General features: G+C 34.7%; 1 protein-coding gene across 1 annotated transcript; it reads right to left on the reverse strand.

Annotated features, from left to right (window-relative positions):
• Positions 1-2,072: 2,072 nt before the first annotated feature.
• LOC105051049 (probable serine/threonine-protein kinase At1g54610) lies at positions 2,073-5,991 on the reverse strand. Its single transcript, XM_010931321.3, has 7 exons — positions 5,604-5,991; positions 5,221-5,505; positions 4,364-4,681; positions 3,820-4,047; positions 3,542-3,642; positions 3,335-3,455; positions 2,073-2,611 (listed from the first exon to the last, which is right to left on the reverse strand). Exons 1-7 carry the CDS (start codon positions 5,808-5,810, stop codon positions 2,240-2,242), a joined length of 1,632 nt encoding a protein of 543 aa, XP_010929623.1. The 5' UTR covers positions 5,811-5,991; the 3' UTR covers positions 2,073-2,239.
• Between the last annotated feature and the right edge of the window lie 6,710 nt (positions 5,992-12,701).

Here is a 12,701-nt window from a genome sequence, read left to right on the forward strand (position 1 = left end):
TTCCACCTTGTATTTACAATGTTCACATAGTTTCTCAATTAATTAAGTCTAAATCACTACCTTTTGCATTCCATGCCGTTCTTGACATAGCTAGAATCCTAATGCATTTCTCCTTGTATGAAATGTAATTGACCCTCTCCAAAATTATTATATCAGCCATCATAATTTCACTAGTAATATGATGTACACCAAAATTGTGCTTCTCTTCTTCTTCTTCTTTGAATTTTCTATTTTCATTGTGCACCAAAGATTTTCTCATGGACTTTGAAAGCATTCCATTTGAGGGACCTTGTGATCTAGTGAAGCTCTAAATTTAGACAGAAGATGCCCCAAATTTCTTTGTTAAAGAACAATTTTTTTGTGTTTTTTGAACTACGCTTTGTCTCTATGTTGATACCACATAAGTGCATAAAGGAATCCAGCTTAGAAATTAGTTTTAGATTACTTAACTATTAAGCCAGCAGTGTAGGTGGAGAAGATGGTCAGATGTGCAGCTGAACTTAATGAATAGGTTGAGCAAGCATGAAATCCTAGTTAATGCATGTCCTAAGCTCGAAAGATTCTACTTGAAGGCCTAATCAGCTCATCACCTCTGAAGCAATGCGCTAGTGGCGCATTACTCGAAAAATTTCTCTCTTGAAACCACATCAACCTTCAAGATAGGTTGTTGGGAAGAATCCTCTTGCAAAAGAAGTTTTATTAAACTGAGGATTGTTTTAAGTAAAAGTTTTGATAGCCTTCAAACTTATCTAAACTATATAATAAGGATAAGGATAAGAATAAAAAATCTGACTTACCGAGAGTTCGATTGGATTGGCTTATTAATTTATATTGCAGATGAAGAAAAAAATCAGGAAGCATGTGATTACTGTCCTAAGATAAATTTTCGATCATTGTGTTAGAAATTCTATCCCAAGATATGATCAGAATATCCTCTCTTGGAGGACGATCGTAGAGAGGGTTGATAGATCTTTCAAAATTCAGTAAATAAACAAAAGTAGAATAATGTTTAAACACTAAAGAGATAAAGTAAAAGAGAGAAGTAATTAAGAAAAGAAATACGCTGCTTTCAGTATCCCATGTCATTCGAACTCGTAGTCTTATATAGACTACAGGAAGATGAGAATAAGGGAATCCGAAGATTTAAAAAAATACGATGAGAAAAAGATTAAAAAAATAAAATAAAAGAAAATAATTGTACCGTCACCAACGTGCTGTGTTGGGCCGAGTGGCGCACGTATGTATGGTGTAAAACCTGCTTTGCTCCTTAACGTAAGTAAAGGTGGGCAAGAAAAGAAGGTATAAAAGCATCAAAAAAAAGTTATCCCTTTCTCATGTGGGACTAAACTCATAACTAAAACTTTTAGAAATCTTTGAAAGAAAGGAAAATTTTGAGTTTTAATAAAAAAAATAAAAGAGCAATAGACATCTTAAATACCGCCAGTTCCCACATTCGTTCATCCACTTAACTTTAAAGGCATGTTTGGTTGAGAGGATTGGACTCTGAAACATGAATAGAATTGAGTGACATCTTTTCCACTAATTTGATTGGAAAAAATATCATTTTTATTTTGATTCAGAGGAAAATGGGAATGCTACAATTCTCCGAAACCCAATTCCTTTTCTCCTATGGTATTCGAACTTCGTTCCCATTCCGATCACGAACCAAGCACATACATCAGAAGATATAACCATTCCAATTCTCATTGCATTCCAATCCACTCCGATTGCGGACTAAACATGCCCTAAATTCTGCCTCCAGTTTGCCCCTTGCTCAATCGTAGGCTAACCTGAATTCTAAGATCTACCCAGCATCCCTAATCATTATTCATGCACTTAAATACCTAGTCAGATGCTATACTCATTCAGTGGCCCTCCTTTTCTCACCTTCATTGTTATCCTTAATTCAAGAATTATTGTTCAAGAAATATTTCTCAATAAGCTGTGAATAATTCAAGAATCATCTGACAAATATCTTGATTACCAGATGGCCTTCATACGTTCTAAACACCAGGGAATAAGCTGCTGTAGCATTGAAAAGGAACAAAACAAATAAAGAATGATCAGAGAAATTTTCTGTTACTACCAAGGAACATATCCCTTCCTTTATTATATCCTGTCATACTCCATCTGAACCTCAATACTGTACAGAAATCAAAAAAAGTAGTAGAAAATGAATAGAGTAAAATGGCATAACTAAGAGAGGGACGCACTAGAAAGATCCAATACAGGGAACTGTTCAAGCGCCAGCATCAAAAACTTCTGACTCCTTTCCTTTGGTTCTTCTATGGATTCTTGTGTTTCTTCTGAGATCCATCAGTAGTCCAATAGAAGATGGCCTGAGCGATCTCACCAAAGCATGGGAAGGAGCCACTTGATGCTCCTCCTTACTTGCACTCTTCCTTCTGGCAGTACTCTTGCCTGGTAATGCACCACCAGAATTTTCTCTTGCCTCAAAGAATGATGAATCAAAAGAAGCATCTGCTACCACGAAGGATGCTGTTCCATTGCGTGAATCATCCAATGGGAACCCAACTGCTCCATCCTGGTGGGGAGGAGGGAACCTCTCACTTTTGCTCGTGACGTTCACACAAGTCATCATCCTCCGTCGCTGCAAATCGACACAAATTGATTAAGGCAATGAAAGAACAGATCATATACAGAAGTTTCAGTAAATCGCAACTAAAAACTGACCTTTGTGGTACTCAAAATTCAAGTCTAACCCTTATTCAATTACAGCAAGATGGTTTATTACTGTTGTTTTGTAGAAAATGCATCCTCTAAATTTTATGATTTGACTACCTAGCTCACTAAATAAGGTAACACCAATTGCATTTCTTGTAAAAACTTTACAAACACTAAACAATATCTTAATTTGTAAGCATTCTCCATTTGTTCTCTTGATTCTTCCTTTTTATTGAAAGCCCTGCAACCCTAAGTGGATTCATGATATATCATGGGCCTGAGAGAGACACATGAGTGGGACTTCCCCTACCATTATGATTGCCTAACTACAAACTGCTATTATGGCTGGTTTAATGTGAATTCAAAGATTAAAAGTTGAAATTCCATGACATGTGCTTATCTTAAGTGGACTTGGGATTTCTAAGCCATGGACCACAGAGAGAGAGAGAGAGAGAGAGAGAGAGAGAGAGAGAGTTTCCCTTGCTATTATGGCTAGCAGACCACAAACAATGGCTATGACAGGCCTAATATGATCCAAGGCTTCGAAAAATAATAGTAATAATGCAATGCTACACCATTTGATTACTTTGAAAAAGGTATTATTTCGCAAGAAAAAGAAGATTAAAATAAAGAACTTGTTAGAATGTACATCTAAGTTAACTTGCAGCTCAGCATTCGCCTCTGGTGCTGGGACTGCCCTGCTTCGCCGAGGGTGAACATGGGCTCTCTGTGTAACATCACCATTTCCTTTCCCATCAACCCTTCTTTGCCTTTTAACCAAAAAGAAATTAATTAAGTTCATTATCAGTTGGAAACTATTGTATTACGATATATGCACAAGAGAAAAGATGCTTACCTTCTGGCCTTCTCATCCCTCAATTTTGCATCCATTTCTTTGCTAGGAGGATACTGAGGTAAACTTGATGGCTCGCAGGCATAAGGCTTTGTGGTGAAGAACTGGAACAAATGTCAAGACCAGTTAAAAACAAAAATGAATTGCCTGGAAATATCATCTATTAATTCTCATTGGAGATAGTAAGCATCCTGGATAATTTATATGACTTGTGTTCTTGAGAAACTGAATAGTATCAAAATTTCCATCAAGCAAATGGTGCTGATAAAGGAGATACTCACTTCACTATTCAAAGCAGCAGTGGCAGTGCATCGCTCATCTGGGTCGATGGCAAGAAGCGTTTCAACAAGAGACAATGCAGATGCTGAAAAATCTTTGAAGGTTTCTGCTATACAACGCTTGTAGCGGTGCTGTGGCTTAACAATAGTCGCATACGGCAATTTTGACTTCTTCCAGTACTTGTCTGAAGGGGTTCCACATAGCTTGAAGATCCTGTGCAATTGTTCCACCTAAATGAGCATGAAAATGGTTATGTCATCTTAAAATGAAACACCCACCATATAAGTTTTGGCAAAAACACGAAAATGTGAGATGATAGAGAGCAACTCATGGGCCCAGAGAAGCAAGCATATAATCTGTATAGCAATAAATGAGGAAAGCAAGGGAAGAAGTTTAGCCATAAACCACCGAGTGATGGTCACAAAATGGAAAAACAAAATGCTAACATTTGCTGTAAGTTTGCAATGACTGAAAATAAGTTGCAAGGAATGCTGTTACGATTAAATATTAATATGACAATGCTTTTGATCATGAACATGGAAATACCTCGGTTCGTCCGGGCAATATTGGCTTCCCTTCAAGCAACTCTGCCAGTATGCAGCCAGCACTCCAGAGGTCGACACCGACACCATAATAAGTGGCACCTAATAGAAGTTCCGGGGCACGATACCACAATGTAACAACTCTACTAGTCATGCGTCGTTTGTGGTTAGGATCAAAGGTAGATGCCAGTCCAAAATCAGCTATTTTAAGTATTCCTTCATTGTTGAGAAGCAGATTCGAGCACTTGACATCACGGTGTAAGACACCTCTGCTATGGCAATGCTCAAGACCAGATAGTAATTGTTTCATGTAGCATTTCACCTGTCCAAATGATACAAGATAAGAAATTGGTGGTACAAGGAACCTAGCATCTTGCGCATAAAAACACGGTTAAATAGCTATCAAAATGTTGATGAATAGATGAATTGCTTCTCCCTTTTTTTTTTTTTTTTTCTTTTTCAATCCACCTTGAACTCAGAAATGTATAAAATTGGTCTATGACCACGAGGATTTCTTGCAGAGAATATATAATACACAACTGGGTGATTACTGTAATAAGTGGTTGGAAGATTCCATCTCGAAAAGGGAAAAGAGCAATGCAAAAAAAAACTAAAATTGATTAACTCCACATCAATTATAACAATTTGTCAGCTTAAAATTTTCCTACTTTTCTCAACATCCTATAATCTCACCATATGATGAACACAACATACTTCTTGCTCCCACTACAAGGATAAACAACTCCAACAAAGCCTATAAACAGCAGAACAGTGCTCAGGGGATGAGAGAGAAAGAGAAAGATATTCGAATAAAGAAAAGGCCTTTCTTTTAGGAAACTCATACAAGTCTGGAACGAGTACCTGGGGCTCGGTGAAGCGGACGCCGGGGGCGGAGGCGAGGCCGGCGAGGTCGTGCTCCATGTATTCGAAGACGAGGTAGAGCGCGGCGGAGACGCGGGAGGTGGCGAGCCCCTCCAACTTCACCACGTTCGGGTGATCCAGCCGCCGCAGCACCGCGATCTCCCTCACCATGAATCGCACGCTCTCCGGCTCCACCGCCTCGAACCTCACCTTCTTCAACGCCACCATCCTCCCCGTCTCCAAATCCCTCGCCTTGTACACGTTGCTATACGTCCCCGACCCGATCTACATCCGCCCCAAAACCCGGAAAATTTCAACAAATCACACCAAAAAAATCGGTTCTTGATGAATTGGGGGAGTTTCGGAGCAGGGGAAGGGAAAACCTTGGCGAGCTTCTGGAAGGAGTCGGCGCGACGGGGCGATAACCCGAGGAGCGCATCGCCCGCGACGGCGGAGAGCCAGGCCGGCCACACGGCGGGGTCCTTGGGCGAAGACGGGATCCGGGGGTGGTCCAGGACCAGCGGAGAAAGGGTGGGGGCGGCGGCCTCTCCGCCAGCGGCCGCGGGTCGCTTACCGAGAACGCAACCCATTTGTCATCTAACTCGACTTCCCGGACGTGGTTTTCCGGTCTGGAAGTGGTTTTCCGGGAACTGGCGTCGGAGAGGTCTGGTCACCACCGGTGTGAAACTGGTTAACCTCTGGAACAGAGAGAGAGAGAGAGAGTCCGTCGCCGGATTCTTTCTCCTCCCCTGCTCTTCGCGTCGCTCAGAATTTGTTTGGAGGGAGTAGACGAGATGGGGCCCGGTTCTAGAAAAATATTGCAGAATTGACACTGACGTTGAGATAACTTGCTTAGTGACGTCAATTGCTTATTCTAGAATTGAAATTCTCCCTACATTGTTTGATTAAATTCTAAGAAAACTTGCAGGTTTTTTTGACATGTTAATCAATAATTAATTCTTTTGTTGTTTTTTTGTATCCAAGTTCCTTTGGATCTTAGCAGATAAGTCTCAAATTTTTATAACCGTAAAAGTCAACATTTCAGATCTGGTAATCTTTATATGAATCTTATTAAATTAATAAGTAAATTTTATAGTACTATAAATAATAGAGGGACTTACCAAAATATTAGAAATTGAAAGTTGATTGAAGAGACAATACTTCTTTTTGGTAGGTGGTGGTGTAATTTAAATTGTCTAACAATTATTTTTTAACTATCAAGCAAGAGTTACTAAATTAAGAAATAAATAATTTTTGATTAATTTTCATAAAAATTAAAATTCATATGAATATTTTTATTATCTTTTTATTATTTACAAAAATATTTTTATATTATAATAATTATTTTTTGAAAAAAAATAAAAGAATATAAGATTTTTTTAAATTAAACTATGATTATTTATGGAGTGCAAAATTATAGTTTACAGCGTTATAGTAATGTTAATGTATATAGTTAACATTTGCTTATGAATATTATGATGGACCATAAATTTAATTAAATCTTTACAAAGTAGTTAAATGGAGACTTGTGATGAAGATTATAAAATAAGTTTCACTCCTTTGAACTTGCTACCGAGATGGATTATGAGGATGATTGTGGACTGATGAATGGAACGCCAAGGCAGGATAATTTTGTAGTTTCGTTCAAAGATAAGGGTAGATGTGAGGTGAAGTTCAAAAAACGTCTGATGCGGGGATGACAGGGTCAACTCGTGCAGGGCAGCGTTGGATATGGAATGGGATTTCTTCAACGACGACGTCTCAGTACGCCACGTGTCGTCTGCTTTAAATGTATCCTGACCAAAGAAGTTAATGTCTTCACCCGCTCACACCGTCCCGCGGTTTATAAATGTTCCTGATCTGCTGTCGCGTTCCAAACAGCAAAGAGCATCTCACCGTAGTCGATTCAATGGAAACATACGGAGCCCCTTCTCGGTAGGTGCGAGATGGTTGGGTGGGTTGGATCAACTGCCAGCACAGATCTCGGAGCGGATGTCGCGCAATCTAACGGTTGACATCGCGAAAGAAGGTGTAAGATGGGTGGCTGGGTGGGTTTAGTCCAACTTGTAAACATAGCGAATTCTAAGGTGGGTAGGGGTTGCATCTTTGGCACTAAAGAATAATTCACCCTCGTTGCATAAATCCACCGTAGAATCATCCATAGTCGCTTTACGATCTGTGCATATGGATGAATAAAATACTGCAGAATGCTTTATGATCTGTGCGATGGGTGATCCAACGGTGAATTGGTGCGAATGACGATAAATCCTTCTTTTGCGTCAGAAGATACAACCCCAATCCTTATAATGCCAACTGGAACGATGGGTCTGTCACTAATCTGGATACGTCAATCTGACTTGACCCCGATCAAAACCTGACGTGAAGGGTATAAAATGACAGTCAATTATGTTGAAATTTATGAGTTAGATTCTTTTTTTTGGTAAAGAAATTTATGAGTTAGATTTGGGCGTGAGGTTTTATACCTGAGTCAACGCATGAATTACCTCATATATATATATATATATATATATATATATATATATTATTTAATTAATTTATATATTTAATTAAAAATAAAAATAATGACATGTTAGACTATGTGTAAGCCTTTATAAGAAAGTAATATTTATTTTTTTCAAATTTAATTTATTATTTTTATTTATGATTTAATTTTTGTTGCATGTAATAGATATTTTATTGATAAATTTTTCAAAATATGATTATTTTAATTAAATTATTATTTAAAATATAATATTTGATATCAGATGAGTATTGAATTTGATTTGAATCCAATATATATATTTTAGTTATCCATACTCGAAGTCAATTTGATCCTTCAACGGACTGACAACTGGAAAAAAAATAAAAAAAGACACGAAACCTCAATGCATGTATATCTGGGTTTAGCAACACTTGGTTTAGACTCGACCTTGTAACACCACTTTTGAACAAGAATTTGAATTCAACTTAAAACACAAAAAAATATAATATATTATTCATGCCTAGTTGCTTCTCAATATGATTTTAATTATATTTACTATGTCATTATGCCCTAAGTTTGGATAGAGCTTTGAGCTTACCCAACTAGGCCTAAAATTGATTGGGCCCTGTTAATCTAGCCCAGCTTGACTCAAGATACCAATTTCCACCTAGCTCTAATACCATGCAGACTATCTAATAGTATGAATAAGATTAGTCAGCCAAGGATCACAGAGAACGAGCATTAATAATATTATTATAGTTGTGATATATTTAGCTAATCGTATAAATAGTTTGAGTTGCGACGAGCACCTAATTTTCTTCAAGAGAAAATCATAGTCTTGAGGGCAATGTTGGAGCTCATGACTCAGGGATTTTTCAATGCATGCGATCTTATAGAAATTCTGATTAAATTTTATTATTGAGAAAACTATCAAAATAATAGAGTCAACCCATGTGATGAGAAAATTTTGATCATATTGGACCATGAGGCTCATTAAAGTCAACTTACATCTCCAAATTCTTGATCGAGGTGAGAGGTGCAAATAAAGACCAGTTGATCTGGTAGCTATTTCCTTTCCTATGTCCTGTTTATATTTTCTTGATCTGGTGGCTAAGATTTAATATCTTTAGCATCCAACCAAATCTCTCTAGTTTGCCGGAAGAAATTTATGTTTGGGAGTTAAAATGGAAGCTAGTGGCCACAAAAAAACATATCATTGGTTGCATGTCATTATGGAATGTAAGGATTTAAATGTTATATTTTTATATTTTTAAATTTTTTAAAGTTAATTAGCATCGTAGCATGAACCTTGCAAGTTGAGCAACTAAAAAAGAAAAAAATCATACTTTGATTGTGTTACTAAATGCCAAATAATACTAAAATATAATTTAAATACATAACAACCTATTAGTATAAAACAAAAGATTAGTCAATCTTTAATATAGAATAATTTTTTGAAATATTAGAAATACAAATAGTGACTATAATAAACTTGAAATATGATATTTACTCTATAACATAAATTATTAAAAATAACAAAAATGCTTCTATTAGTAGCATAAAGCATAGTTAGGACAACAAAAAAAAATAATTTTAATAACAAAAAGAAAGAAATGAAATTTTTAAGATCAAAAAGGTAAAACTATAGAGAGTATAAAATTTATAAAATTAGAACATAAAAATTGATTTAGAGTATAAGAGCCATAAATGAAGATAAAATGAAAAGTAGTGCCCCAGTTATGGAATAGGAATAGAGATAAAATTTAGATATCATAAAATAAAATATATAATTATAGAATATAAAAAACCTTGAATTGTGAAATTGAATAAGGACATAACTAACATCTACACATTAGATATTTGTAATAATATTTTATAAGAAAAAAGAAGAAATAAATTAGTAAAATAAAAAGTATATGAAAATATAGTATTTAAGAGAAAATAAAATGATGGGAAGAGACATTGATGGTTGGGTGGGGGAAGAGCTAGATTAAAAATAGAAAAAAATATTTGAGGATCAGACGAGACAGAGGAGTGAAGCCAAGTAAAATTAGGAGCATAGTTGAGACTATTTAAAAAAAAAAAGAGAAAGAGGGATTCTAATATTATGAAATAACGAAAGAGAGGATAAGAATGGTTAAATGGTTGGAATATCTTATAAAACAGAGAAAAAAATATGGAGAGATGGTTGTTACATGGACCATGATAGAGATTAGTTAGTCCAACTTACAAGATTTGAATTTAAATGGAGAAAAAAAAATTTGCTTCCACAATTAGCTATCTAGTATATTTATATTCAATATAATTTTATATATTAATAAATTGATGTTTAACCTAGGATCAAATTTGGCAGATCCAAAAGCACACTAATGATTTTTCTAAATATAGTATAGATATGATTAGATGTGTTACTATATTCCATTAGTAGATATTGCCATTTTAAATGTCATATTGCAAGTGCATTATATAGTTTTCTAGAATGTTTTTAGGAAAAAATTAGTATATATTAAGCATTTATGTTTACATGATTAAAATTTTTCAGTTTCTCTTGTTTTGTAATGTTAAAAACTTAAACTTCAAAATTTTTCATAATGTCTTCGACAATGTCATCATCATTGTGTTTTTTTTTTCTTTTTGACTAGGAAGTTTTTTGAAAACCTTCAACCATCTATTCAAATAATTCTTCTTAATCTTCAATAATGGTTATTAAAGCCAATTCTTTTGATTTCTTTGGATAAGTTACATTATTGTTTGAGAAATTAATAATATATTATTTCCATATAGTATGATTGAATAAAATATCAACCCTATATACTTTCAACAGTAATTCCAATTATAGTAGTCGGATAAACTATTTGGTTTTCATCCAATATCTTAAGATAATTTTAATTCCTATAATCTGGAAAGGAAACTAATGTGGTACCCATTTTATATAATTTTGTCCACCTCCCTTTTTTTATTCTTTGAACCAAACCCATCAATATTTTTATTAAACCTTATTCCTATCCTTTCTTTACTTTTTTAAATTTTCCTTCTCATAATTGAGTGTGATTTGATCATGTCACATGTATGAATTTGATATCTGGAACATAGCACTTGCATGTTTTAGCATGACTTGATTAAACAATAAGATAAAATCATAATCTTATGGGGTGATTATACTATACTATATTCAGTGGTTATTAGGTGTTTAAAGTTGGCTTGAATAAAAGAAGTTGGACCCACCATAGATTGCCTGAATTAGGACAATAAATTTAGCAACTTGAATTAAAATTGAATTTCAATATCAGAGGAATAACAATCCCACATTGGATGGGTTATTGTGGTGCTTATATACTTGAGTTATTTATCTAAATGCTCAAGTTTCTAGAAGCCCACTAATCCTTCTTATCCGTCGAATGCTCCATTCTCTCACTTACTAATTTATATGTCATCCCTCATAGGGGTGTATACGGTTAAGCTCGAATTGATTTAGGATCAAGTTTTACATTGAACTGACTTGAATTGATTTTTTAAATTGAAACTGAAATCAAACCAAACATATAGAAAAACCAATTCAAACCAAACAAAAGAAAAATTGATTCTATTTTGGTTCAGTTTGTTGGGTTATGGGCTAATAGGCTTATGTCAAATAGATAGTTTCTGAGATGGGTTAAATAGATTTCTATCGATTTTAATTTTTTTTCTAACCATGATAAATAGGCAACTTATGAAATAGGCTAAATAGATAGTTTATGTGATGAGCTAAATGGGCTAGATATAAAAGCAATAAACCGATAGGACTAGGGCAAAATATAAGTGAACCGATGGTGGTTCATATATACATTTTTAATACATATACACATACACATATATATGTATGTATGCATATGTGTGTGTGTATGTATGTGTATCTATATAGTATATATAACCAAACCAAAATTAATAGTTCGGATTGATTTTGTGGTATGATCGATTTGCTCGCACACCTCTGATCCCTTATTTTGGATTCTATCTCATGGGCTCCACATGCAAGCAGAAGTGTTGAGGAATAATAGTCTTACATCGAGTAGATTAAGAATTTTTATGGTACATATATACTCTTGGTCTCATCCATCGAAACAACCATATTTTTAGATAAGATTTTCACATTCTTAACGAACATTTAGTTAGCATGGCACAACCCTTGTATATAAATTTAGCAATATAGAGGTTTGATATAGCACTTTGGTACTTGTTTCCACACTTTTAGATGTAAATTATCTATTCCATGAGTAGCATCTTAGTTTGCTCAAGAGCCAGGGCTTAGGTTTGGATTGGAGTTGGGTGGTTATAATAGTGAGTAGGGAATGGCCCCTTCTATTTTTTGCCATTTCGAAAATACATTATTTTTGGTGATGATTCAAAAGTGCATTTAAGATTGTTAAATTACTTCAGGCTGTACTCATTGATGTCTTAGTTCTAGCAAGAGTAAAAAATTATTGTGGAAACTTCTCGTAGGGAAGGTGGAGTTCTAAGTTTACTTTCTTCATACATGTTTATTGAGAGGCATGATATTCATGATTTTTTTTTTTTAAAATATAGTAAAGGTAGAGTTGCTTCGGTTTGAAGGTACCTTTTAGATTTGGCCTTATAAAATAGAATATTTGAGCATTTAGATGAGATCAAGCTTGCAAAACAATTTATTACTAACATAATTTTGAAATATAATTCATAAATTTTATAATAAATTCAAAATTTATTAGGTAGAATCATATATTAGCTTCTAAGAATTTTGGTTTGGAGATGCCTTTAGATTTGGCTTTATAATCCAGAAGATTTGAGCATTTGGATCAGGTCAAGCTTGCAAAATAATTTATAGTGATATAATTTTTAAATATGAATCCAAGTCGGTCAAGTTAATAGATTTTTGTCTGACATCTTCTATGGCATTATATAATGAGATAAAGACCTAATCTAGAATATTTTATGAAGTTGGGTTTAGCCAGACTCGAGCCATATATCTCAATGATGGCAATAT

Source organism: Elaeis guineensis, chromosome 9 (assembly GCF_000442705.2).
Source record: "Elaeis guineensis isolate ETL-2024a chromosome 9, EG11, whole genome shotgun sequence".
In the NCBI taxonomy this organism is placed as follows: domain Eukaryota; kingdom Viridiplantae; phylum Streptophyta; class Magnoliopsida; order Arecales; family Arecaceae; genus Elaeis; species Elaeis guineensis.